General features: G+C 38.2%; 1 protein-coding gene and 1 long non-coding RNA gene across 2 annotated transcripts in view; one reads left to right on the forward strand and one right to left on the reverse strand.

Annotated features, from left to right (window-relative positions):
* LOC113424385 (uncharacterized) overlaps window positions 1-25683 on the forward strand; it is a 122793-nt gene that overhangs the window by 6874 nt on the left and 90236 nt on the right. The gene's annotated exons all lie outside the window — the stretch shown is intronic.
* Window positions 14951-25683, reverse strand: part of KRT222 (keratin 222) — a 49507-nt gene continuing 38774 nt past the window's right edge. The window contains 4 exon segments of the mRNA XM_087947984.1: window positions 14951-17013; window positions 20668-20747; window positions 20749-20777; window positions 22146-22225. Coding sequence (XP_087804110.1) covers window positions 16800-17013; window positions 20668-20747; window positions 20749-20777; window positions 22146-22225 — 403 coding nt within the window. The 3' untranslated portion in view covers window positions 14951-16799.

The raw sequence follows: 25683 nt of genomic DNA on the forward strand, positions 1-25683 counted from the left end.
ATGGTACCAGTCTTTAAGTACTCAGCTTTCTTGGTGTTGAGACAGAGTCCAAAATGGTTGAGGTGACCGTTCCATGTTTGAACTTGCTGTTGTAATTCACTTCTGGTGGTGGAAGCAAACATAACATCATCCGCATAAAGCATAGTCCAGGATGCATTCTGCTGCAGGTCATGCGTGATGGTGTCCTTGACCAATATAAACAAAAATGGTGACAGTACAGAGAACTTGGTGCACCCCAACTGTCCAGTGGTGGGATTACAATTTTTTTACTACCAGTTCTGTGGGCATGGTTTGTTGGGTGTGGCATGGCTTGGTGGCTGTGGCAGGGGAAGGATACTGTAAAGTCTCCATTCCCACCCTACTCCAGGGGAAGGATACTGTAAAATCCCCATTCCCTCCCCACTCCTGGGGGAAGGTTACTACAAAATCTCATTCCCTCCCCACTCCACTAACCTGCTTTCCAGCTCCATTCTTCTGTACAGGGCAACAAAAGAAGACCCAGCCGATCTGCTGGGACTCGGGAGGCAGAGAATAGATGGGGGTGCGGCCAGTCAGAGGTGGTATTTGCTGGTTCTCCGAACTACTCAAAATTTCCGCTACCAATTCTCCAGAACTGGTCAGAACTTGCTGAATACCACCTCTGCAACCATAACTTGGAATCTATTGGAGAGGCTGGCTGGGCATCACACTTGGCTGCTGGTATTCTTATTTAGCATTTTGACCCAGTCAATGAGTGGTTCAGGTACTCTGTGATCCCAGAAGGCACACTACATCAGATGTTGTGGAACACAATCAAATGCCTTCTTTACTCATTGTCATGTCCAGGGACTTTCAAGTTCTCCATTCTGTCTACAGCATTGTTGACTTCTTCCTCAGTTATGAGTGGAATGGGTCCATGGGTTGGTCTTTTGGAATTGGTGGATGTAGGAATTCAATGTTGGAGATCTCATTGAAATGATCCTACCATTGTTGCAAGATCTCTTGTTTGTCTTGGAGTTGTTTGCCATCCTTGTCCTTCATGCACATGTAATGCTCGATGTCTTGTGCAGCCTTCTTCTGTGCTTTGGCCAATTGGTAAATGTCTTTCTCCCCTTCCCTTGTCTTCAAGCGGTCATATAGGTCTTGATAGTGTTCTGCCCTGGTTTCAGCAACCACTCTCTTGGCTGCTCTCTTGGCACTCTCTTGAGTGCTCTCTCAGCACTCTCTTGGTAGTTACACAGTTCTGTAGATTCTCTTTGGTCTTATCTGCCTGCCATTTCTTGAAAGTTTGCTTCTTTTCTTGTACTTTCTCCTGCACTTGTTCAGTGCACAACTGAACTTTTATACAGTGAGCTGATTTTGTGACACTGAGAATTTCTCTGGCAGTGGTGATGACAGAGTTACAGAGTGTTGACCAGATGATGTTACTTGTAGCAACACTGATAGGTAGGAATACAATTTTTCTGATCACTGCTTCTTTGTGGTGCTGCAATTTCCACCATTTCATCCTCTTGGGGCCTGTGGTGCTGTTCATTTTCTTATAGCATTTTTAATTTTTAGATCTGTAACAAGTAATTTGTTTTGGGGGCAAGAACATCAGAGGGGATAGCCTTGGTGTTGCATGGGAAGGTCATGTCTTCTCAAGAGAATAAACTCTGACTGCTATTTCTGCCATTGGTGAAAGTAATGAGCTGGTCTGGATTTTTCTTGAAACATGCATTGCAGATTATGAAATCATTTGCTTCTGCAAAGTCCAGGATTTGAAATCTATCTTCATTGTGGTTTCCATAACCTTTGTTTCCCAATGGCATTGGTAGCCATCCCGATATCTTCCCACACAACCATTCAAGTCACCGCAGAGGAGCAGCAGATCTTTTTCAGGACAGGCACAGATTTTAATCTGCAGTTCATTCCAGAACTGATCTTTGGTGTCTTCATCAAGTCCTGTTTGTGGGGCATAATCAGAAAACACCTGAAGTCATTGAGGGGTGTGTGTTGATAGTGACAGACATGACATGGTCAGAGTGTTTCTGGACTTCAGGCACATGGCTGCATAGATCTTTGCTCACAACAACAGCAACACCATAGTTGTAGGAAGTGCCTTGGTAAACCAACTTGTAACCTACTTCAGTGTCTCTCGATTTCTGTCCCTTCCATCTGGTCTCCTGAAGACATGCTATGTTAATATGGTGGCGTTTCAGGATTTTGGCTAACTCGTGGTTGCATGCAGTCAGTGTTCCTATGTTGAGAGTGGCGATGTGCAGTGGTTTAGGCTTTTTTTGAGCTAGCTTCTTTAACTGATCCCACTCCTGAAGCTGGAGCTCTTGTCCATTTTTCATGTTGTTTGGATGGGACCTGTGCTCATCACCTGTGGGGGACGCTCTAAAGGCTTCGATCCATTTGTTGGAACAAAATTTTCAACAGGCCTGTTGCCCAGGCCTGATTTGTGATCTGAACATTTGGCAAATGGTTCACTCTTATGGTGACTGCAGCATCCTGCGCTCACCTGATTGCTATTTGTAAACTTTTCTTCCAAATTCCCACAAGCAAAGTGGGGAAACTGGCAGGGAAGATTGCAAGTCACCCCTTCCACTTTTTGTCCTGAGGATTCACAATATCCCCTCCCCTCCCTCCCAGCCATATGCTGCAGCACCTTCTCCCTGCCAATTTAATGTCATTGGCAAGACTGACAGAAACTGATTTTAGTATTTAGTATTTATTTTGATTTGTCAATCACTTACAAGATAATAGGTATAAGTATATACGTAGTTATGAATACATGAAATGGGTACATATAAGAAAAATAAAAGAAACAATAGGACAGGACAGTTAGGCACGATTGGTGTGCTTATGCATGCCCCCTACAGGCCTCTTAGGAAAGGGGTGAGGTCAATAGTAGACAGTCTAAGGTTAAAGTTTTTGGGGTTTGGGGAAGAAACCACAGTCAGGTAGAGTATTCCAGACATTGACCACTCTGTTACTGAAGTCGTATTTCCTGCAATCAAGTTTGGTGCGGTTACCTTGAGTTTGTATCTATTGTGTTCTCTTGTGCTGTTATGGTTGAAGCTGAAGTATTCATTGACAGGCAAGTCATTGCAATGTATGATTTTATATACCATACTTAGATCAGACCAAAAACAGCGTAAGTCAAGGTTTTCTAGGTCTAGAATTTCAACTCTGGTGGCATAAGGTATTCTATAACAAGTAGAGGAGTGGAGAACTCTTCTTGTGAAATATTTCTGGACTTTCTCAACTGTGCTTATATCAGATACGTAATGTGAGTTCCAGACTGATGAGCTATATTCGAGGATTGTTCTAGCAAATGTTTTGTATGCTCTAGTTAGTAGTGTGATATTACCAGAGAAAAAGCTACGTAGGATTAGGTTAACAACTCTTAATGCCTTTTTGACTATGTAGTTACAGTGGGCTCTAGCATTTAGATCATTAGAGATGAGTATTCCAAGATCTTTTACAGAGCTTGATCATCAACAAGGTCTTGACTATTCAGCTTGTATTTTATTTTCTGATTTTTTTTTGCCAATATGTAAGACAGAGCATTTATTTGTTGAGATTTGAAGTTGCCATTTGATTGACCATTCTGATACATAGTCAAGGTCTTTTTGAAGGGTAGCAGTATTGTTTGTGGTATTGAACAGCTTTACATCATCAGTGAAGAGAACGCAGTTGCTCTTAATGTGATCACAGGGGTCATTTATGTAGAGTATGAAGAGAGTTGGTCCTAGAACACTGCCTTGGGGGACACCACTATTGACAGGTACAGAATTTGATAGGACGCTCCCAATTTTGACCATTTGTTGTCTGTTTGACAGGAATGCTTCTATCCAGTTGTGCAGGTGTCCAGAGATACCATAAGATTTTACTTTTAGGAGGAGTTTGTCGTGTACCGCTGAATCAAAGGCTTTACAGAAGTCTATGTAGATTGTGTCTATTGGTTTGCCCTGATCGAGTTGTGTAGTTCATATGTTTTTGCAGTGTAAGAGTTGCAGATTACAGGATATTTTTTTTCTGAAACCAAATTGTTTATTGGAGAGTAGGTTGTTTGTCTCTAAGTGGAAGATAATGGATTGGTTAATAATTGATTCCATGACTTTACAGATGACGCAGCATAAGGAGATTGGTCTGTAATTTTCAACTAGGCTGGGGTCTCCCTTTTTGAAGATGGGGATGACCGTGGCTTGTGACCATAGTTTTGGCAAGGAGCTGGTCCTGAAAGAATTTTCAAAGATTATGCTTAGAGGTTCGGCTATGGCAGTGGATAGCTTTTTTTAAGAAGTAGGCACATATTCTGTCCGGTCCAATAGATAGAGATGGTTTTAGATTGTGTAGTGCTTTTTCAACATTGTCTTCTGTAAAATCGATATGTATTAGATCATTGTAGTTGTCTGTGGTCCGACTAGGAAATACTGGGCATGATCCATTGCTGTTTACAAATACTGAGCCAAAGAATGTGTTAAAGATGTTGGCTTTAATGGTGTCGGTCTTTACCATTAGGTCCTATCAGGGGTGGGATGGACCTTAAGTCTTTTAGTTTGTTGTTTACAAAATTGTAAAAAGCGCAGGTGGAATTGGTGCATAGAAGGTTTTCCTCTTGTTTAATGTGATAATTGGTGCATTCAGTCTTTATCTAGTGGCATAAATTTTTGTATCAGCTTTTGAAGTTGGCAACGTGACCAGATTTGTTTTTCCGCCAGAGTGATCTCTTTTTGGATTGAAGTTTCCTTATTGTTGTGGGTAATCTGGTTTTTTTTGTTTTGGGAGTTGTTATAGGTACATATAGTTTGATGACTCTTTTGACTTCAAGTAAAAATATGTTGTAATGGTCTTCAACAGTATTGCATCCAGTGAATAGAGATTGCCAATCAAGGGATGAGAGATCGTTGTCTATAAGATCATAGTTGCCTTTTTTGAAGTTATAATTGGGGATTACGTCATTGTGATGATTTGTGTGTGGGCGTATGTTGAGACAAAAGTCAATCATATTGTGGTCACTGTTGGAAAAGGGTTCTTTAGTTTGTATTCCGTAAATTAAATTCAAACGATTGCAGAAGATGAGATCGAGGCAGTTGTTAAACCTAGTATTGTTGGTTACTAGTTTTTCCAGTCCCAGATTTGTTACAGCATTGTAGAAGGTTGCATGTATGGGTTCAGTTGTGCATTCGTTTAGGGTCCAATTAATATGAGGTAGATTGAAGTCACCAAGCATCTCTCCTCTGCCTGCATACATTCATGCAGCATAGCAGCAACTCTTTTTCAGCCCACACACAGTCATATGGCACCATTGCAAGCCTCTCCAGCTCATTCATTCTTGCTGCAGCACCTCCACATCACCTCACGCCATAGTACTTATTTTGTTTTGCTTGTGGGAAGCCAGGTGGAGATCAGAAATCTTGGTCATATGAGATCCCTGCTTAACAACCCATGATCCTTGCTTAATGACAGCAAGATTCCTGGGATTGCTGCTGCTAAGTGATATAGTCATGTGAGATTGCGTTTTACAACATTAGTTAATGATGGAAATTCTGTTCAAATTACTGTTGTTATATGAGGACTACTTGTATCATGTCTTAGAAAAGAATAAATAGGGAGTAAAAGTGTGGTTAAGTCTATCATGTCCATTAAAAGATGACTTTTCCAGGGTGTTATGTATGAGTATGCCTTTGAGTCAGTTCTTGATTCCTGGTGACTGTCTGGACTGGTCCCTGCAGTTCTGTTGATAAGGCTTTTTTTTGTGAAGTTATTTGCCATTTCCTCCTCCTTAAGGTTGAGAAAGTTGAGGCAACTGGCATTGTATCTAAAGAGGATGTCAGTGTTCCAAGTAAAGTACCCATTGAAAGCAGAACTCTGAGACAGGTAGATTTCTCAAAGAACAATTTATTGGATACATCATATTGGCACAACCGGTAAAAAACTGAGACTGAAAGTCCCCATGATTTTCACCCAACTAAAAGTGAAAGTTCCCCCTTTCTCCCTCCCCAGGCATCAGTCACATTGTCCAATAAGGGCACAAGCCGTTTGCTCAGTTACTCACTTCTCTTCTTCCCTGCCACCTGGTGAAATGTCCTTGGTTCCCACAAGAAAACTTTTTGTTTTGATTACAAAACCCCAGATAACTATTCTCCCCCCCCCTTCCCTTTCTTGTGGCAACCCTGAAGCCAAAAAAAAAAATGACCTCAACCCAGTTCGCTTCCGGATTGACAGTGGAATTAGAACTCACCATTTTCCATTGTCTAGCCTGGTGCCTTAACTGCTACACCAAATTGGCTCCCATTTTCTTGGGTGCTTTAAATTATTTGTGTTTATTTATTCAGAGGATTTATGTGGCTGGCCACTCACTCTCAGTGTCTCTGGATGGCCTACAAACAATTAAAAATCAATATAAAAAGAACAAAACAATATCCCCTGGTGACAATAAGCAGTCAAATGAGCCACTTGATGGGCTTCATCCCACTGTGGCAGTTGCAGGGTAGTTGGTAGAACTAGGTCTTCAGGACCTTGCAAAAGTCTGTCAAAGTGGAGGCCAGGCTATTCTCCCTGGTTACATCCACCCACCCAATAGAGTAAGGGGGGCAGGGAATGTTGCAGATCCTGTCTCATAAGGAGGTATATCTGGCAGGATCCAGAATGGCATTCTCCATAGTAGCTCCCTCCCTTTGGAACACCATTCCCACAGAGATATGTTCCTTCAGATAACCTGGTCCCACGCCATATAAGGTTGTAGAGGTGACAACTAGCATCTTGAATTGTATCCGGAAGCAAATCAGAAGCCAATGCAGCTTCCGTAGTAGAAATGACACATGTGCACACCTGTGTCTGCACAAAACCATTTGGGCCAATGCATTTTGAACCAATTGGAGCTTTGAACCAATGTAGTCAGACGAACAGAATATGTTGCCATTCTTTGATATATGTGGCTTGAAGAAAAAGAAAAACATATGAAATTCATACTTGAGATTTATATAGCTAAATAAAATATTTTATTATGGATTTACGTATTCATTTTCCTTGATTGTAAGCTATTTGTTTGGTTTGCCAAATCCACCGTACATACTGTAATTAACAGCAATGAAGTTGCTTTTATTTATGGTGGTCTTGTATAATATATTATTATTTATAGTATGAATGAGTTTCAATTTAGGAAGAGATTCATTATTTTTGAAATCGAAAATAAAATGATACTTGTCAGACACTTGATAGATTATGAGGCCTTGTTACATTTGTGCAAAATGTATAAATGTAGAGAGTTTGGATTTTTGTTTTTTTAATAATATATTTGTGCTCTAATATGCATTTTTATTTATATGCTGCCCATTTTGCCTAGACATGATGCTAGGCAGCTTACAACCAAGAAAACATTAAAATAATAAATATTAACACCAAAATTGACTTAAGACTTAACACAGATGGTAAGGGAGGTCACAGGGGGAGGTGGGGTCTTATCTCAGTCTCTTAATCACCTCCAATTTAACATGCTTTCACCAGGGCTCCAATCCAGTTGGCAGTGGTTTTCAGGCCCCTTTGAAAGGCTAAAAGGGTGGGTGCTGATCTCACTTTGGAGGTAGCACAGTGTTCCAAAATTGGGACTCACGAGAGAAAAAGCTTTCACCCCACCAGCTGGAATTCCTTGATCGATCGTCTGCAACATGCCCCTTCTACCAGCACAGGTGGGACAGACTAATCTTACTGAAGTGAGACTGTTCCTCAGACAACCTGCATTGCCGCCATGAAGGACTTTAAAGTTAAGAACCAACACCTTGAATTGGACCTGGAAGCAAACTGGCAATGAGTGCAGCTTGTGTAACAGTGGTAAATGGGCATGCTCTGGCCTATTTATAAGTAGTCCTACTCATTTGTTGGACTAGGTATAGTGAATAGGTTGGCCCAAGTAAATCCAAATCAATTTTTTTAAACATAAAATCAATGCTTGCTATCTTTAATTATAAATGATTTGGAATTCACCTTTGCCTAAGGCTGTCAGATGTGGGTTGCAAAATTCAGAGTGAGCACTATATGTCAATAAATACCTAATGTTAAATTTTATTTAGTGTATGAATTTGCCTTAATTTTTATAAATTAATTGTCTGCTGCTTTTGATTTCTACACAGTGCAACCTTTAAATCAAAAGTGTATTAAAATAAATCCCATCTCTCCTTTGTGTATCTTGCTCCCTTTCCTTCTTTGGTAATCATAACTAAGTTTTAATGTTAGTATCCATTTTTTAATGTTTTGAGTGTTTTTAATTGATTGTAAGTTGTCTGTAGGCAAGATGGGTGGCATAATTGAAAAACAATAAGATATTGTATTTTTTAAAAAAATATTTTTCAGACTTTTTTGTGATCTCAGTTTCAAACTCAGAAATTAAGCTATACACACAATTATAGCTTTGGGCACCAGCTAATTTTTTGCACAGCTACTGTTTCTTTGACATTTGGTATTTTGTTTGCTACTTAACTAGATTTTAATAAAAGCAATACTTTTCAAATTAATCAGTTTAGAGTCAGACTTCAGAACAAAAACAGTGAATCAAGTGAATATTATTGGTTTTTGATAGAGTGATTGGCCCCATTAAAAAACCCCAAAGAACCATTGCTTTAAAGAATCAACTGAACACTTGAATATAGTGGAAATCAGTTGTTTCGCCAACTGCTTAAAGGAAAGTAAGGTATTAATTTAGTGAAGGTGCTATAAATACATAAACATTCAGAAGCAAGAGTTACCTAGATTTTTCAAATTCTATGTTCTATTTCAAAGGTAAGCAACCCAGTGTTCTCAAGTTTTTCTGAATCTATCTATTGGACCGGATGGAATATGTGCCTACTTCTTAAAAAAAAGCTATCCAATGCCATAGCCGAACCTCAAACCATAATCTTTGAAAAATCTTTCAGGACCAGCTCCTTGCCAAAACTATGGTCACAAGCCACGGTCATCCCCATCTTGAAAATTACAGACCAATCTCCTTATGCTGTGTCACCTGTAAAGTTATGGAATCAATTATTATCCTCCACTTAGAGACAAACAACCTACTCCCTAATAAACAATTTGGTTTCAGAAAAAAACTATCCTGCAATCTGCAACTCTTACACTGCAAAAACATATGGACTACACAACTCAATCAGGGCAAAACAATAGACACAATCTACATAGATTTCTGTAAAACCTTTGATTCAGTGGTACATGACAAACTACTCCTAAAAGTAAAATCTTATGGTATCTCTGGACAACTGCATAACTGGATAGAAGCATTCCTGTCAAACAGACAACAAAAGGTCAAAATTGGGTGCGTCCTATCAAATTCTGTACCTGTCAACAGTGGTATCCCCCAAGGCAGTGTTTTAGGACCAACTGTCAGTCTGTGCTCCATTCAAAATCCAAGAAAGAAATACTGAGACTCCAATGATTTGAGCAAAGTTTTTTCTTTTACTTAAATTCAAAGTGGAAGCTACAGGTAAAATTCTGAATCTAAAGAATTTGGCGCGCAGATCACATATACAAAGGGATGGAATTGTTCCCACCCCCCAAAGTCCAAAAGACTCTTCCAATTAAAAGTTCTGAATATGATCATGTGGGCATCTTCAGGTGGTGATGAGGCCTCTGTCCGTTGACCTTGACATATTTTGATAAAACTTCGCAGCTGCGCAAAAGAAAGAAAAAGCTAGGCAAGGAAATAGAAACTTAAAAACAGGAATTTATACTCCCCTTCCTCCTTCTCCTTTACAGCACAGGAATGTAACACCTTCTCCTTTCTTCCCCTCCAATTGCCCCCTCCCCCCCCGTTACTAATGACAGCCGAAAGATGGAGAGCAGTGAGAAAGATGCATAGCTATAGAAAAGATGTAGAAGATATCTTGAAGGCTGAAACCAACTTTCTTCATACTCTACATAAATGACCTCTGTAATCATATTAAGAGCAACTGCGTTCTCTTCGCTGATGATGTAAAGCTATTCAACACCATAGACAATAGTACTACCCTCCAAAAGGACCTTGACTGTGTATCAGAATGGTCAATCAAATGGCAACTTCAAATCTCAACAAATAAATGCTCTGTCTTACATATTGGCAAAAAAATAATAATCAGAAAATAAAATACAAGCTGAATAGTCAAGACCTTGTTGATGATCAAGCTCTGTAAAAGATCTTGGAATACTCATCTCTAATGATCTAAATGCTAGAGCCCACTGTAACTACATAGTCAAAAAGGCATTAAGAGTTGTTAACCTAATCCTACGTAGCTTTTTCTCTGGTAATATCACACTACTAACTAGAGCATACAAAACATTTGCTAGAACAATCCTCGAATATAGCTCATCAGTCTGGAACCCATATCATGTATCTGATATTAACACAATTGAAAAAGTCCAGAAATATTTCACAAGAAGAGTTCTCCGCTCCTCTACTCATTGCAGAATACCTTATGCCACCAGACTTGAAACTCTAGACCTAGAAAACCTAGAACTACGCTGCCTCCAGTCCGATCTAAATACAGTATATAAAATAATACATTGCAATGTCCTACCTGCAAATGAATACTTCAGCTTCAATCATAACAATACAAGAGCACACAATAGATACAAACTCAAGGTAACTGCACCAAACTTGACTGCAGAAAATACAACTTCAGCAACAGAGTGGTCAATGTTTGGAATACTCTACCTGACTGTGGTTTCCCCAAACTCCAAAAACTTTAACCTTAGACTGTCTACTATTGACCTCATCCCCTTCCTTTTTTTTTTTTTTTTGATAAAAGTTTTATTAATTTTAACAACAAACAAAAAACACATAAAACATAAAACATAACATAAAAACATCATCATTCTTCATAAATTTACAGACAGTGTATTGGTTGGTTTACCACTCCTTTTTGTGCATCCATTTCATAGTCATCATAATAATTATATTACATAATAACTCATATTATCAATCAACAATTATATATCCTAATATCGTTATTAAACAATCATTTGACTATAATTTTACTAATTCATACTTAAGCGAGATAGCTATAATTTAGTTAATTTATTTTATAACAGATCGTAAAATTATACCAAGTCTATCTTAATAAAATATTCTAAAAGTGTTATCAAAACCAAAATATATATATATATATTCATTATTTCCTAGGTTTCTAAATATTCTATTATTATATTGTATTATCTAACCATTGGTAAAAAAGATCCCAAACTTCATAAAATTGTTTATCTTCTTGTTCTCTAATTTCAAATGTTGATCTACTCATTTCAGCACATTCCAGTATTTTCTTAATAATTTCTTCCTCTAATGGTATTTTCTCACTCTTCCAATTTTTAGCAAATACAATCCTAGCCACTGTTAATACATTTACAATCAAATATTTTAAGTTTTTATTATATGTATCAGGTAAGATTCCCAATTAAAAAATCTCTGGTTTCAAATCTATATGTTTCTTTGTCATTTTTTCCAACCATATGTGAATTCTAGTCCAGTATTTCCTGGCCTCCTCACAAGTCCACCACATATGGTAATATGAGCCAGGGATCTGATGACATTTCCAGCATTTTTCAGATTTGTTCTTGAACATTCTTGCAATTCTTGTCGGGGGAAAGTGCCACCTATAAAACATCTTATACAAATTTTCTTTATATGCTGTTGACATTGTCATTTTGTAATTTTGAGACCACAATTTTTGCCATTTCTCTAAATCAATCCCATATCCAAAATTCTTCCCCCAAGCAATCATTGTTTCTTTAACTTGTTCTTCCTCTAATTTAATTTCCAACAAATAATTATATAATTTTTGATCACTTTTCATCAGTACCTGTCAAAATCCTATCTAAATCAGTCAATTTATCATAAAATCCTTCCATTTTAGAACCTTTAAGATACCTTGAATGTATTTCGCATATGAAAACCAATTCATCTTTATGCCTTGTTCTTCTAAATTTTGAATCGTTTTAAGTTCGCCCTTTTCATCTAGTAATTCCCCATATCTAACTGTTTGTTCCTTCTTATAGGTTATAGGATAAGAAAAAGCTTCAATAATTGATAACCAAACTGGGATTTTCAAATAACATTGTTTCTTAATTTTCTCCCAATTCAACCATAACGATTCCGTATATAATGCCTTCTAAAGTAACCCTGTGATTTAGTTCCCTTATACCATAAAAAAGCATGCCAACCCAATAATAAATCATGTCCTTCTAATTCCAACAATCTAGTCTTTCTTAACGTTATCCATTCTTTAGCCCACATTAAGTTTGCAGCTTGATAATACAACTCCCAATTAGGAAGGCCAAATCCTCCTCTAATTCTAGCATCCTGTAAGAGTTTTAATTTTATTCTCGCTTTCTTACCTTGCCATATATACTTCAAAACAATTTTATTTAGTTCTTCAAAGTAATCCTTACCTAACCTAATTGGTATTGTTTGGAACAAATATAAAATTCTGGGTAAAATATTCATCTTAATTGTTGAAATTCCACCTATCAATGACAATTGTAGGTTTTCCCATTTTTTCAGATCAGATGCTATCTGCTGTTTAAGTTTAATATAGTTATTCTCTTTCAGTGTAGTACATCTTGACGTCAAATATATCCCCAAATATTTAACTTTGTTCGCAACTTGAATTTTCAATAGGTCTGCCAGCTCTTCTCTTTGTTTTAACAGCATGTTCTTTGTCAGAATCTTTGTTTTGTCTTTATTTATTTTCAAGCCAGCCATCTCACCATACATCTCTATCTTTTCCAATAGTTTTAAAGCTGTCTCTAGAGGATCTTCCAAAATAAAAACCAAGTCGTCTGCAAAGGCTTGCAATTTAAATTCCTCCTTTTTAACTTTCATTCCTTTTATATTTGTATCCTCTCTAATATTTCTATTTAACACTTCCAAAGTCAATATAAATAAAAAAGGAGATAATGGGCATCCTTGTCTTGTACCTTTTTAAATATTAATAGAATCTGTAAATTCTCCATCTATCATTACTTTTGCCGTTTGCTTATAATATATGGCTTCTATTGCTTGGATAAATTTTCTAGCAAAGCCCATCTGTTCCAATAATAATAACATAAATCTCCAATTCACATTATCAAATGCCTTTTGGGCATCTAAGAATATCAAAGCCATTTGTTTTTCAGGGTGTGCCTCGTAATATTCCAATCTGTCCAGGATTACCCTCATATTGTCTTTAATTTGTCTCTTTGGTAAAAATCCATTCTGATCAGGGTGAATAAAGTTGTTTAAGTATTTTTTAAGCCTCTCTGCCAAGATTGAAGCAAAGATTTTATAATCTGCATTCAATAAGGAAATAGGTCTATAGTTCTTAATTTGTAATGGATCAACCCCTTCTTTTGGGATAAGTGTAATATAAGCTTCTGACCATGTTTTAGGTATTTTCTTGTTTATCATAACTTCATTCATGACTTCTAACAGTGAAGTGCTCAATGATTCTTGTAATGTTTTATAAAATTCTGCCGGGAGACCATCTGGTCCTGGTGCTTTTCCATTGTTCTGTCTATTAAGTGCTTCGGTTAGTTCCATCATTGTTATAGCACTTTCTAACATTTTCCCAGTTTCATCAGGTATCTTAGGTAGGTTAGCATTTTGTAAATACTGTTTAATTTTTTCCTCATCAAGATCCTCCTGTTTATATAATTGTCCATAGAAGTCTCGAATGATTGCCTTTTTCTCTTTATTACCATAACAAATTTGACCTTGATCGTCTATTAACTGTAATATTTTCCTTGATTCTTTCTCTTTTCTCAATTTATATGCTAACCATCTACCTGGCCTATTTGCATCTTCAAAATAGTTCTGTTTAGCACTTCTAATTTTTTGTGCCAGTTCTTCTTTCTCTACTTCATCCATTTTATGTTTAATTATATCCATTTTGAGTTTAATATCTTTTTTCTGTGGCATTTTCTGTAATTCTTTTTCCAGTTTTTTATGGTCATCTTCTAGAGCTTTAATCATTTGCCTCTTCCTAATGTTCTTTTTCTTTGTATAGTCTATTATTAATCCTCTTGCATATGCCTTCATTGTATCCCAAACATTCTGTATTGAAGTATCTTCTTTTTTGTTTTCATTAAAGAAGAAGGCCAATTCTTTTTCCATCCATTGTGTAAAGTTTTTTTTCCTTTAAAATAGTATTGTTTAATGTCCATCTAGATCTTCTTTTTTGTCCTTTCCATTTAATTGTCATTGGATTGTGGTCTGCCCATGTACTTGTTTCAATATTTATTTCTTGAATATTGGATAATAATTCTGTTGATGTCCAAATCATATCTATTCTGGACCATGATAAATGTCTATTGGAATAAAAAGTATATTGTTGAATTTTAGCATTTCTTTCTCTCCATATATCTTTTAAATTTAATTCATCTGTCATTTTAAAAAAGGATTTAGGGAGAGTCTTCCTATTTTGTCATGTTGCTTTTGCTGTATAGTCCAGTTTATTGTCTACAATTCAATTGAAATCTCCCATCATAAGTATATTAGCATAGTCCAGTTCAATTATTTTCATGTGTAATTTTTTATAGAATTCTTGTTTATCATTCGGGGCATAAATTGCAACCAAGAGTGTTTTTGTATTATTATCCACTATTTCAACCATTAATACTCTTCCGTCTTCATCAGTATAAATCAGTTTTGCTGGGATAGTTTCTTTAATATACAAAACCAGTCCTCTTTTCTTACAGTAAGTCAGGGAAGTAAATATTTTCCCTAATTTTGATTGTGCCAGTAATTGTTCGTGTTGTTTTTTAATGTGTATTTCTTGTAGACAAATTATATCAAATTTTAGCTTCTCTAATTTGTGAAAAGTTTTTCTTCTTTTAATAGCTGAATTCAGTCCATTTATATTCATGGAAATCAGTTTTTTTTCCTCCATGGTTATGCTTTATATTTAGGTCATCCCCTTCCTAAGAGGCCTATAGGGGGCGTGCATAAGCGCACCAATCGTGCCTACCGTCCCTGTCCTATTGTTTCTTTTTATTTTTCTTAATAAGTATCCATCTCATGTATTCAAAACTATGTTTATTCTTATACCTGTATCTTGTAAGCAATTGACAAATCAAATAAATACTAAATACTAAAATCAGCTTCTGTCAGTCTTGCCAATGACATTAAATTGTAGGAACTGTTGTCTAGAATTTTTCTGTTTGACTAATATCTGCTGTTGAACCTTTCAAAAATATGAAATAAATGATATTTAATATTTGTTTTATGCACTAAACTTTTTATATGATTCATATTATGGATATTTGGGGTACTTTTTATTTTTAAATTCACATTCCTATCACAAAGCAGCAAATTACAGGAATTAACAGCAGCTGTGAGTAAATTGAGTCTCTTTAGATCAGTTAAATAAAAGGTTCTCAAACTGTGGATTGTGAGGAAATGGGAGAACTTCTCAAAGCAGGACTTTTTCTGCAGCTACCTCAACGCTCCATTAACTGAACTGATTGTTCTTGGACAGGTCTGGACAGATCTCTTTCAATATGTACAGAAAAGACTTCATATTGACAAGAGAAAATTCTGTTGAGGTGGCATGATATTGGGTGAATGTCAATTATTTTTAATCTTATTTATTTTGCATACTTTTTACATGTATTATATTTCTCAGACTTATTTTACACTTTTTTACTTGCTCAGTGTTGTATGTTATATGTCTATAGTTTGAAGGTGCTTCTGATGCAAATAGGAATGATTTGGACAAGCCAACTACCCTGGCAGAGTGGAAGTGTAGTTTAATATGAGTGAGCCACGTTTGAACATCCAAAATGTAATTAATAAAATTCATTGATATATTTATTTCTTGCCTAGCTTTTATTCTAATGAAATAATACATTTTACTCAAAGGTGGAGAGGAGTCACAGAGCTCATTTTAGTTTGGATGCCCAATTTTGTTTTCAATATTATTTAGGAAAAATAAGAAAGAAAAAAAGAAACAGGAAAAGTATATAAAATATAATTGGGTGAATAACAACTCATTATTTTAGAAGATAAATGTTATCACAAATTTCAAAAAAAGAATTTATTACTTTGGTCATAGCTTCAATAGGGCCAAAGCACAATTTCATAGAAATACCTATATCACCCAATGATATACTTTCATGTGGTGCCTAAAAGTAATGTTCAAAATGTTTTTACATTGTTTATTAAAAGTCCAGTTATTTTGATATATGTATTTTTGAATTAAATATCAATTATTAGTATTTGTGGCATAAGAACAATGTTAATAAATCACCTTGGATAAAGTAGAACACAGATTTCACAGGATTAAGGTAGGACTTAATTAATAGTGACCTTCTTCATCCTTTGATTTTGTACAGTTTTATCATTTGGGGGAGAGAGAAATACAGCTATTTGATAATTTAATCATTATAACAATGCCAAATGGAATAAAACATTAATCTTAACCCTTCATATAATAATCCCTTTCAAATGTAGATCTTGCATTTGTTAGTTCTTAGTCCTACAAAAGCAAATATTTGAAAGCATTATTTAAATATTTGTCAAAAATTCTAAATGCAAATAAATAGCATTTGGAGGAAAACAAACACAAAGCACTTCTTCAAATATATATCACTGACCTAATATGAGACCTTTAATCTTTTCTATCTTTAGAGGGATAATATAATAATTCACATCATCCCCTAATAATCTTTGATTCATGAAAGTTGTTCAACAAATATAAAGGGTATCAGTTGGGGAAAGCTCTATTATTTGAAACAAAGTTCTAGTTAAGTGATCATATATTTGTTCTAGATTCATACCAATATTTATTTTTAAACCCATTTCATGAATAATCTTTGAATAAATTGATATTGATTTAAGTTTTGATTGATGGGATGCTGCAAGACCGTCTCATAACCAATCTCACTTCAATATCAGGCAGACTTTTCTGTTTCATATGTAAACAATCTTCATCTGTAGCTGTCAGGTGAAGATCAAAGCGCAAAGAAACAGACTTTTTTCTTAAGTGAGGGTTATCCTTGAAGAAAGAGCCTTCCCATTCTTTAATCACTTCATCTACTTTTTCTGTCCTGAAACAATAAATAGATTATTATATATAGGTATTCATCCAAAACATGTCCTCAGGCTAAGATTTCAAGACATGTTTATACTCAGATATATGTCTATTTTGATGAAACAAAGAGATGTATGAACATCTGTTCTGTATTTTCTATCCATTCATTTATCTGTATTTCTAATGAATAGACTTGAAAGATTTCTGCTTCTTTTTCTATAGAAAGACATGTATCACCAGGCAATAGAGTTGCAACATATATTTTTTCAATTGTTTTCCATGTGTGTGTGTGTGTGTGTGTGTGTGTATGTATGTATGTATGTATATGTATGTGTATATTCTTAAGTTTTCGGGGGTACTTACATGTATGGTATTCAGCTTTGTTCGGGTATTTTCCCACGTCATTGTAGTTGTGCTTTTAAAGTTGTAGCAACGTTTTGGCAGAATCTCATCTGCCATCATCAGGCTTCTGTATTGTGTCCGTCTGTATTGTGTCCCAGATGGACACAATACAGAAGCCTGATGATGGTAGATGAGTTTCATTGAACGTGCTACTAACTTTAACAATGGACGTTGAATACTCTAACAAAGCTGATACCATAGATACATACATACATACATACATACATACATACATACATACATACATACATACATATGGTATTCAGCTTTGTTCGGGTATTTTCCCACGTCATTATAGTTGTACTTTTAAAGTTGTAGCAACGTTTTTGGCAGAATCTCATTGAGCAGCAAAATCCACCCTCTACTTTGGGACAAGATAAAACAACTTACAACTTGGAGAGCTGAAACTGAAACCACTTACAAAAATGACAAACTCTTGAAGAAACTAAAGAAATTAGAACATGACAAGAAAGCCCCCAACAACTCACAACAACACCTGAAACAATTAGTATATAACATTTCCAACAGAGAACTCACCAAAACAGAAACAGATGTCCTAACCAAAGGATTCAATTATGCTATAGCACCCAAAAAAATCCCCACAGAATCCAGCATATGTGCAGTAGAATCCAGCCTAACTAAATTAAATACAGATGAAGCTGATAGAATAAGACACCAAGTTACTAACATCCTGTGCACAAGCAAACCACCCAAAAGCAACTTGCACAAAGAAGAACTAAAAGCCCTGCAAGCCCTAAAAAAGGATAGCAGCATAATCATACTTCCAGCAGACAAAGGAATGCCACAGTAGTAATGGATAGAAAAGACTACGAAACAAAATTGACAGACCTACTCCAAGACTCCACATATAAACCCATAAACACGGACCCAACCACATATCTGGAAAAAATAACCAAGAAGAAAATTATAACCAGCCACATCCAACAGACGATCATCCCAAGAGAAAAATCTTCCAGATGCCCCAAACTATACAGCCTCCCAAAAATACACAAAGAAGGCATACCTCTCAGACCCATAGTCAGTTCCAGAGGAGCACCACTACAAAACCTAGCTAAACACTTAGCAAAACATCTACAGCCCCATGCTGAAACAGCAGCTTCACATGTACAAAACTCATACCACTTCTTGGAAATGATCAAAGATCTACACGTGGAACAAGAAGATCTGCTTGTAAGTTTTGACGTGGTTTCACTATTCACTCAAGTCCTGATAAAAGAAACTCTTGAAATCATCAAAAATAAATACCAACCAGCTAAACACCTCATGGAACTAGCAGAACACTGGTTAACCAACACGTATTTCATATACAAAGAACAAAGATACAAGCAAATTGAAGGAGCCCCTATAGGATCACCACTGTCACCTGTCATTGCAAACCTGTTCATGGAAGAATTCGAATCCAGAGCCCTGGCTAACGCCACCCACAAACCCAAACTATGTTAAGATACATCGATGACACATTTGTGATTTGGCCCCATGGAAAAGAAAACCTAAACAATTTCCTAACACACCTAAACAGCACAAACCCCAAAATCAAGTTCACCATGGAAACGGAAACAAACAAACAACTACCATTCCTAGATGTACTAATCTACAAAAAAACAGATGGCACACTAGGACACACCATATACCAGAAGAAAACACACACCAACCGCTACCTCAATGCCCAATCCCACCACCACTCAGCACAGATAAACTCCGTGGCCAAAACACTAATCGCCAGAACCAAACGCCTGGCAGACAAGACTGACATATAAAGACTGAACTATGCACCCTGACTAAAGTACTGACAGCCAACGGCTTCCACAAAAGCAAAATCACAGGCCTGATCCACAAAAACACACGGAGACATAATGGAGACCCAGAAGATGAACAGACCTATGGAACAGCTGTCCTGCCCTACATAAGAGGTACTACAGACAAAATCAGCAAGATCCTACACAGGCATCACATCAAGACTGCCTTCAAAACAGACAGAAAAATAGCAGCCATCCTTAGAAACCCCAAAGATAAAATTGACCTGGAAAACCAAGGCATATATGAAGTCCCCTGTGCATCATGCCCGGCCACATACATTGGACAGACCAATAGAAGAATAAGTACCCGCCTGGATGAACACAAAAATGCAGTAAAAAAGCTGGAACACACTTCCTCACTAGTCCAACACATGAAAGCCACAGGTCATAGCATCGACTTCAATGGCACCAAAACCCTAGCCACTATAGAAAACCCCAGCTACAGAATTATCAGAGAAGCCATAGAGATTGAAAAAAAGACCTGAAAGCATGAATAGAAGAGATGATTCCACCAGACTGTCAATTATTTGGAAGCCTGAACTCACAAACAAAAAAATCTCCACACCACAAGCCAGGCAAACACCTGGGCACAAACAGACCCCCCCAATACCTCCAGCTCAAACACACCCCAACCAGGCACCCAGATGAAACCTAGCTTCCATTTACTCAGAGCCAAGCTGCACTAAAAGCCTCCAATACAGGAACACAATGTTGCTAGCCAACCAAGACAAAAAAAGCCACAAAACAGACAGAAGATATTAGAAACACCAATCAAGCAGAACACAGCAAACTCCAAAACCAATAAACACAGACCAAGACCCCCAACCAATCAGGATGAAGAAAAAACCATTCTGGCACAGCAGTAGGCTAGCCCCAAATTTAAAACTGAAACAACTGTAAAAGTCTGACTCACAGATGAACACAATACAGAAGCCTGATGATGGCAGATGAGATTCTGCCGAAATGTTGCTACAACTTTAAAAGCACAACTATAATGACGTGGGAAAATACCTGAACAAAGCTGAATACCATACATACATACATACATACATACATACATACATACATACATACATACATACATAAATACATATCCTAGAAAGATAGTTCTTAACTTACAGCATTTATTTTGTATAGTATCATTTTTAAATTACAACAGCACTGTAAAAGTGATTTGTGTCCTGTCCTCACACTACAATGATTGCAGCATTCTGGTTTCATGTGATTGCATTTAAAACTTTTCCAGCCAGCTTCTGACAAGCAATAGGGGAAGCTAAATTTGTGTGGCAAAAGTCATACAATTGGTACAATTCACTTAATGACCCCACCCCCACTTAGCAATGGAAATTGTACTCTTTAGTTGAGGAATCCATGTATCCTGGGCTACACCTAGTATATATTTTTATGAATTAGGTATTATAACCATACACACAGACACATATTTAACTTACTGTATTGTATTATGAGTCTCTGTGCTATCCTTCACAAAACCTCCATTTAAGACTGCTTGCTTTGTCAGTATTTCCATTTTTTTCAATTTCATGTTTTTTTAGTTTGCTTGCTGTATAGATAAAAAAAATCAAAATATATTAGAATATACAGTTTTAGGAGATGCAGAAGAAATATTCTGTATTTCAAAATGTGTACCAGGTTTATTTTCAGTGCCTTTTAACAATTAACACTTGTCACCAGGAAATGACACTTTGAACATAAAGCTGTATACAAGTGCTGTGTATGCAATTTAATTACTAAACCAGTATGTTAATATGACTAGTCTTCTCTGACTGCAATTTGCAATTGTAAAGTTTTATAAGGTGTTGTGAAAGTCCAGGCTCAAGACCTGAGCAACGTACAACTGGGTGAGCTCCTGTTGCTGCCCCACCTAGCAATTTGAAAGTGTGCAAATGCAAGGTACCACTTGCATAGGTACCACTTTGGTGGGAAGGTACCAGGGTTTTGTGCGCCTTTTGCATATAGCTATGGTGGCCACATAACCACGAAAAATGTCTTCAGGCAACACTGGCTCCCTAGCCAAGAAATGTTGATGAGCACCATGTGTTATCTTCTATCTTACTCTTTCTCTTCTCACCTCTATTTCCTCTTCTTCAATATGATAATCTCATTTTTGGCAGTATGCATACATATTTATAAAATGCAAAGATTTTTCATTTTTTCTTCACTAAAAAGTGATTATTGCCTGCTTGAAGAAATTTAATATCGAAGACGGAAAGGATCTATTTTAGTTCTTTTTTTAGTTTTATTTCTCTACTGTTAAGATCTTTTTTCTAATATTAAACAATCACAATCCCTTATAGCTTGAAGTGATTCAGCCTACTCTTACATTACAGAATATATTTTGTATGTAAAAATCCTATTGGAGGCAATATTTCCAGGGGTGGGCTGCTGGGGGCTTGCAGGGATTCGGGAAAGTCCCTAGCTAAGATTCTGTGCAGTTCGGAGAACCCCCAAATCCCACTCCTGGCTGGTCCTGCCCACCCTTCCCCACTTCTCCCAGGAGTCTCCACTCAGCCCGTTTTGGATGCAGGTAAGTTCAGGGCATGCACGGAGCTCAGGGAAGGCGAAAAATGAGCCTCCTGGAAGTTCGGGAAGGCCAGAAATGGGCCCATTTCTGGCTTCCAGAGACCCTCCGGAGACCAGGGAGGCTGTTTTTGCCTTCTCAGAGGCTCGAGTAAAGCCTCCAGCGCATGAGGAGGGCAAAAATGCCTCCCCACCGTGGTGCAGGAGGCCGACTAGGCCCCGCCCACCATGGCCACGCCCACCCAGCAACCGGGCAGAGAATCCTTTGCTAAAATTTTTGAAGCCCATCCTGAATATTTCCAGTTGCATTTAAATGAATGAGAGCCCCATTTTAAGACAAGTTTGCATAAAATAGTGGATTATTTCATTGTCTAGTGTTAAGTAAACTCACATGAAGGTAAAATAAACGCTATTTGGCTGGTTGTAGGTTTTCTGATATCTTTTGTTTCTTCGTGTTTTAAATAATGAAACCTGGAGAGAAAGAAAAAAGTTACAGGATAAAATAGAGTGCTATATCTTCTGAATAAAATCTTGATGAATTCTGTGGGTTGTGCTAGAGTGCCTATTAATGCTCAGTGTTCTTGTTGAGCATGCTGTCTGTTCAATACAATTTGTCCTTTATTCAGGACAATATCTGCATTCAGGCATTATCGATGCCAGGTTTTATTAGTTTCTTTCTAGGTATGCTATAGTTTTTGGGATGCTGCAGTCTACAGGTTGTTAGGGTTAGGATTATTTACATGTATTACACTGAGTATAAATATCAGAAGGAAAGGAATTGGGCAGAGAAAGAGAGTGGCAGAAAGCTAGAGAAGAAAAAGGATGAAATATACTGTTGTGAACTAAAGAAATGTAATTAATAAAGATTCATTTGCATAGCAGGATCGTAATCCTGCACTTCCTATTGGCCCTTATAATGGCAAGTTATGATTGGTTAATTCCGAGCAATCTGACTGGCTGTTGGCGGGGCCGAGTCCCATTGGACGAGGTTCAGACCCTATAACAACATCCATTGGTCATCCGGATAGCAGTTCACTCTATAAAAGGGCGGCCGCTATCCGGGGTTTTTTGTCTCTGTTATCATGCTTTAAATAAAGAGCTGAAGTTCACAAGAAGCAGTTTCGTCTCCGTTTCTACGCCCATGCCTCATACTTAACACTGGCGACGAGGATGGGATGCGGAGACAATAGAGCTGGCTAAACCCTACAGAGCACCAACCGAAGCACGTGGCTGAGAGCGCACCTACATCGACAGGATGTCAGGTGGTGCTATACCACCCGCTCCTTTTGACCCAGACAGAGAAGACTGGGAGTCGTATATGGAACGTTTCCAGATATTCTTGGAAACCAACAATTTAGAGGACCTGTCCACCAGCAAGAAAAGAGCGGTGTTTTTGACGTACTGCGGGCCTGCCGTATTCCGGGTGGCTAAAGCAATCGCAAAACCGGCTGTAGTAACAGAAATGGGTTGGGACACCCTCGCACCCCTCCTTCAGGCTCATTATGCATCTACAGCATCAACACTGGCCCGAAGACACGAGTGTTACCAGAGGGAACAACAGAAAAGCCATAGCTGCCCAGTTCCGGGATTAGATGCACGACACGGGCACAGAAGGCCTATGGAGAAAGACAACATCAGCTTTCCAAAAGCCGTCACCTATGCTACTGCAGCAGAAGAAACCAGGAAGTCGGCTGCTCGAAGGCACTGCAACCACGCATCGCCTCGTCAACTCGCCCGTGACACTTCACCAGGTTTAGAGAAGTTTCCGGCAACAAAGAATCGCAAACCGAAGAGTGATGAAGAAGAAGTCATCAGGATTCGGGACAATCAGAGTCCACGAATTCTAAGGACTCCGCACAAATGCAAATTCTGTTACGCACTCTGCCAAAGTTGTGGAGCCAACCATAAGAGAAGCAACTGCAAATTCCGCTACGCACTCTGCCACGCCTGTGGGAAGAGAGGCCACATCACACGGGCCTGCAGAAGCAAGAGAGAATCCAACCCAAGCCGAAGGGAGAACACCGCAAGAAATGTTCTTGTAAACCGGCATCGCTTGGGTAACCAAGAAAACAACCACTCCTACAGAAACAGAGCACCGGCTCTTCAAGCAAAACGGGAAGAGGCACACCAAACGACAACCATCGGCCACGCTTCGCTACTAGACGCACAGAAAATCCGAGTGAGAGTCGCCATAGAAAACCAACCTTGCCAAATGGAAGTCGATTCGGGATCGTCCCTCTCGATGGTCTCCTGGAAGGCCCTCAAACAACTCATCCCGACCATCCGCCGTCAGGACCTCAGCATCCAGAGGATCGTCCTCAGGGATTACCAGGGGAACACGATTCCAGTCGCTGGCTTGACTCAAGTCCGAAATCATAGTGCAGCACTCCCATTGACTGTTGTCGACGGCAACCGGCCCAGTTTACTAGGCCTACAATGGTTCGCCCCACTAGGGATTGAGTTAGCCGGCATTCACCATGCCCAGAGCAACGACTGGGAAGAAGGCATCGTCCAGGACTTCCAAACTCAGGGGGGAGGGAATACCGAGGGGAACGAAGACCGCATAGACGATGACGTAATCGAGGACAGACGGCCACTAAACCGAGTGCTCGCGCCACCTGAAGAAAGTCTGGGATTGGGGCCATCCTCCCTGCAGAGGAACACCATAGCGGAAACAGGCCCGCCCGATCCAGGAATGGACTTAAGGGACTCTGATAGTATCGCGGAAGCAACCCCGGGCGGAAACGAGCCTTGCGTTCCACCGGAACCGAACTTTAAACAAAAACCGGTGGAACAGCGGAAATCAACTAGGCAGGTAAAACAACCTGCATACCTGCGAGATTACGTCACCAAAGCCGTCAAACGGAACCCAGGGGGGAGGGGTGTTGTGAACTAAAGAAATGTAATTAATAAAGATTCATTTGCATAGCAGGATCGTAATCCTGCACTTCCTATTGGCCCTTATAATGGCAAGTTATGATTGGTTAATTCCGAGCAATCTGACTGGCTGTTGGCAGGGCCGAGTCCCATTGGACGAGGTTCAGACCCTATAACAACATCCATTGGTCATCCGGATAGCAGTTCACTCTATAAAAGGGCGGCCGCTATCCGGGGGTTTTTGTCTCTGTTATCATGCTTTAAATAAAGAGCTGAAGTTCACAAGAAGCAGTTTTGTCTCCGTTTCTACGCCCATGCCTCATACTTAACATATAACTCTGATTTCAGGTCTATCCATCATTGAGTATACTTTCCAGCTGACTTCCTTTGGGGTTATGGGGCTATATAGAAAATCAGTTCTTTATCCCTGCAAAGGCCCAGTTCAGACATAATCTTTCTTATTGAACCATTATGTTGAAGTTTATGGGTAGTTTAATTAGCCATAGTTTCCTGATATTTGAATTGAGAATTTAGTATCAACACCTGATATCAGCTTTCTGGTTCTTCTGTTGTGATATGCCAAGGAAAGAACTAATTCTGTAGACAAAAAACTCTGCATATGTGTAATATGTTACATCTGAACTTGAACAACTGATGGTTTCATAGTTTGAGTAAACTATGTTTGTTATGAGAATGTACTTGATGAATCTATTTCTTGCATCAACTTTTGTCCATGAATAAGAGATGATCCTAAACTTCCATTTTGATTGCATTGTGTTATAGAACCTAAAATAGATATTCTTGGTTTTTGTTTTATGAACAATTTCTTAAGTTCCAAAGCAATGAGCAATCATTATGGTTAGTACAAAGATAAAAGTGATGGCTTTTTAAACTATTCCTTTTGCATTCAGTGGAAAAGAGGGGGGGGGGGGGAATGCATGAGTTTGAAAACTTGAACCCCACCCCACCCCGCCCAGACCTTCCATTAGGGTCTGAAGACCTGGCTCTGTCAGTTTACCTGGGATCCCAGAGGGTACACTACTTTGGAGGTG

The sequence above is a fragment of the Notechis scutatus genome, chromosome Z (assembly GCF_049901735.1).
Source record: "Notechis scutatus isolate UNSWTSFEM ecotype Mainland chromosome Z, rNotScu1.2, whole genome shotgun sequence".
Classification (NCBI taxonomy): Eukaryota; Metazoa; Chordata; class Lepidosauria; order Squamata; family Elapidae; genus Notechis; species Notechis scutatus.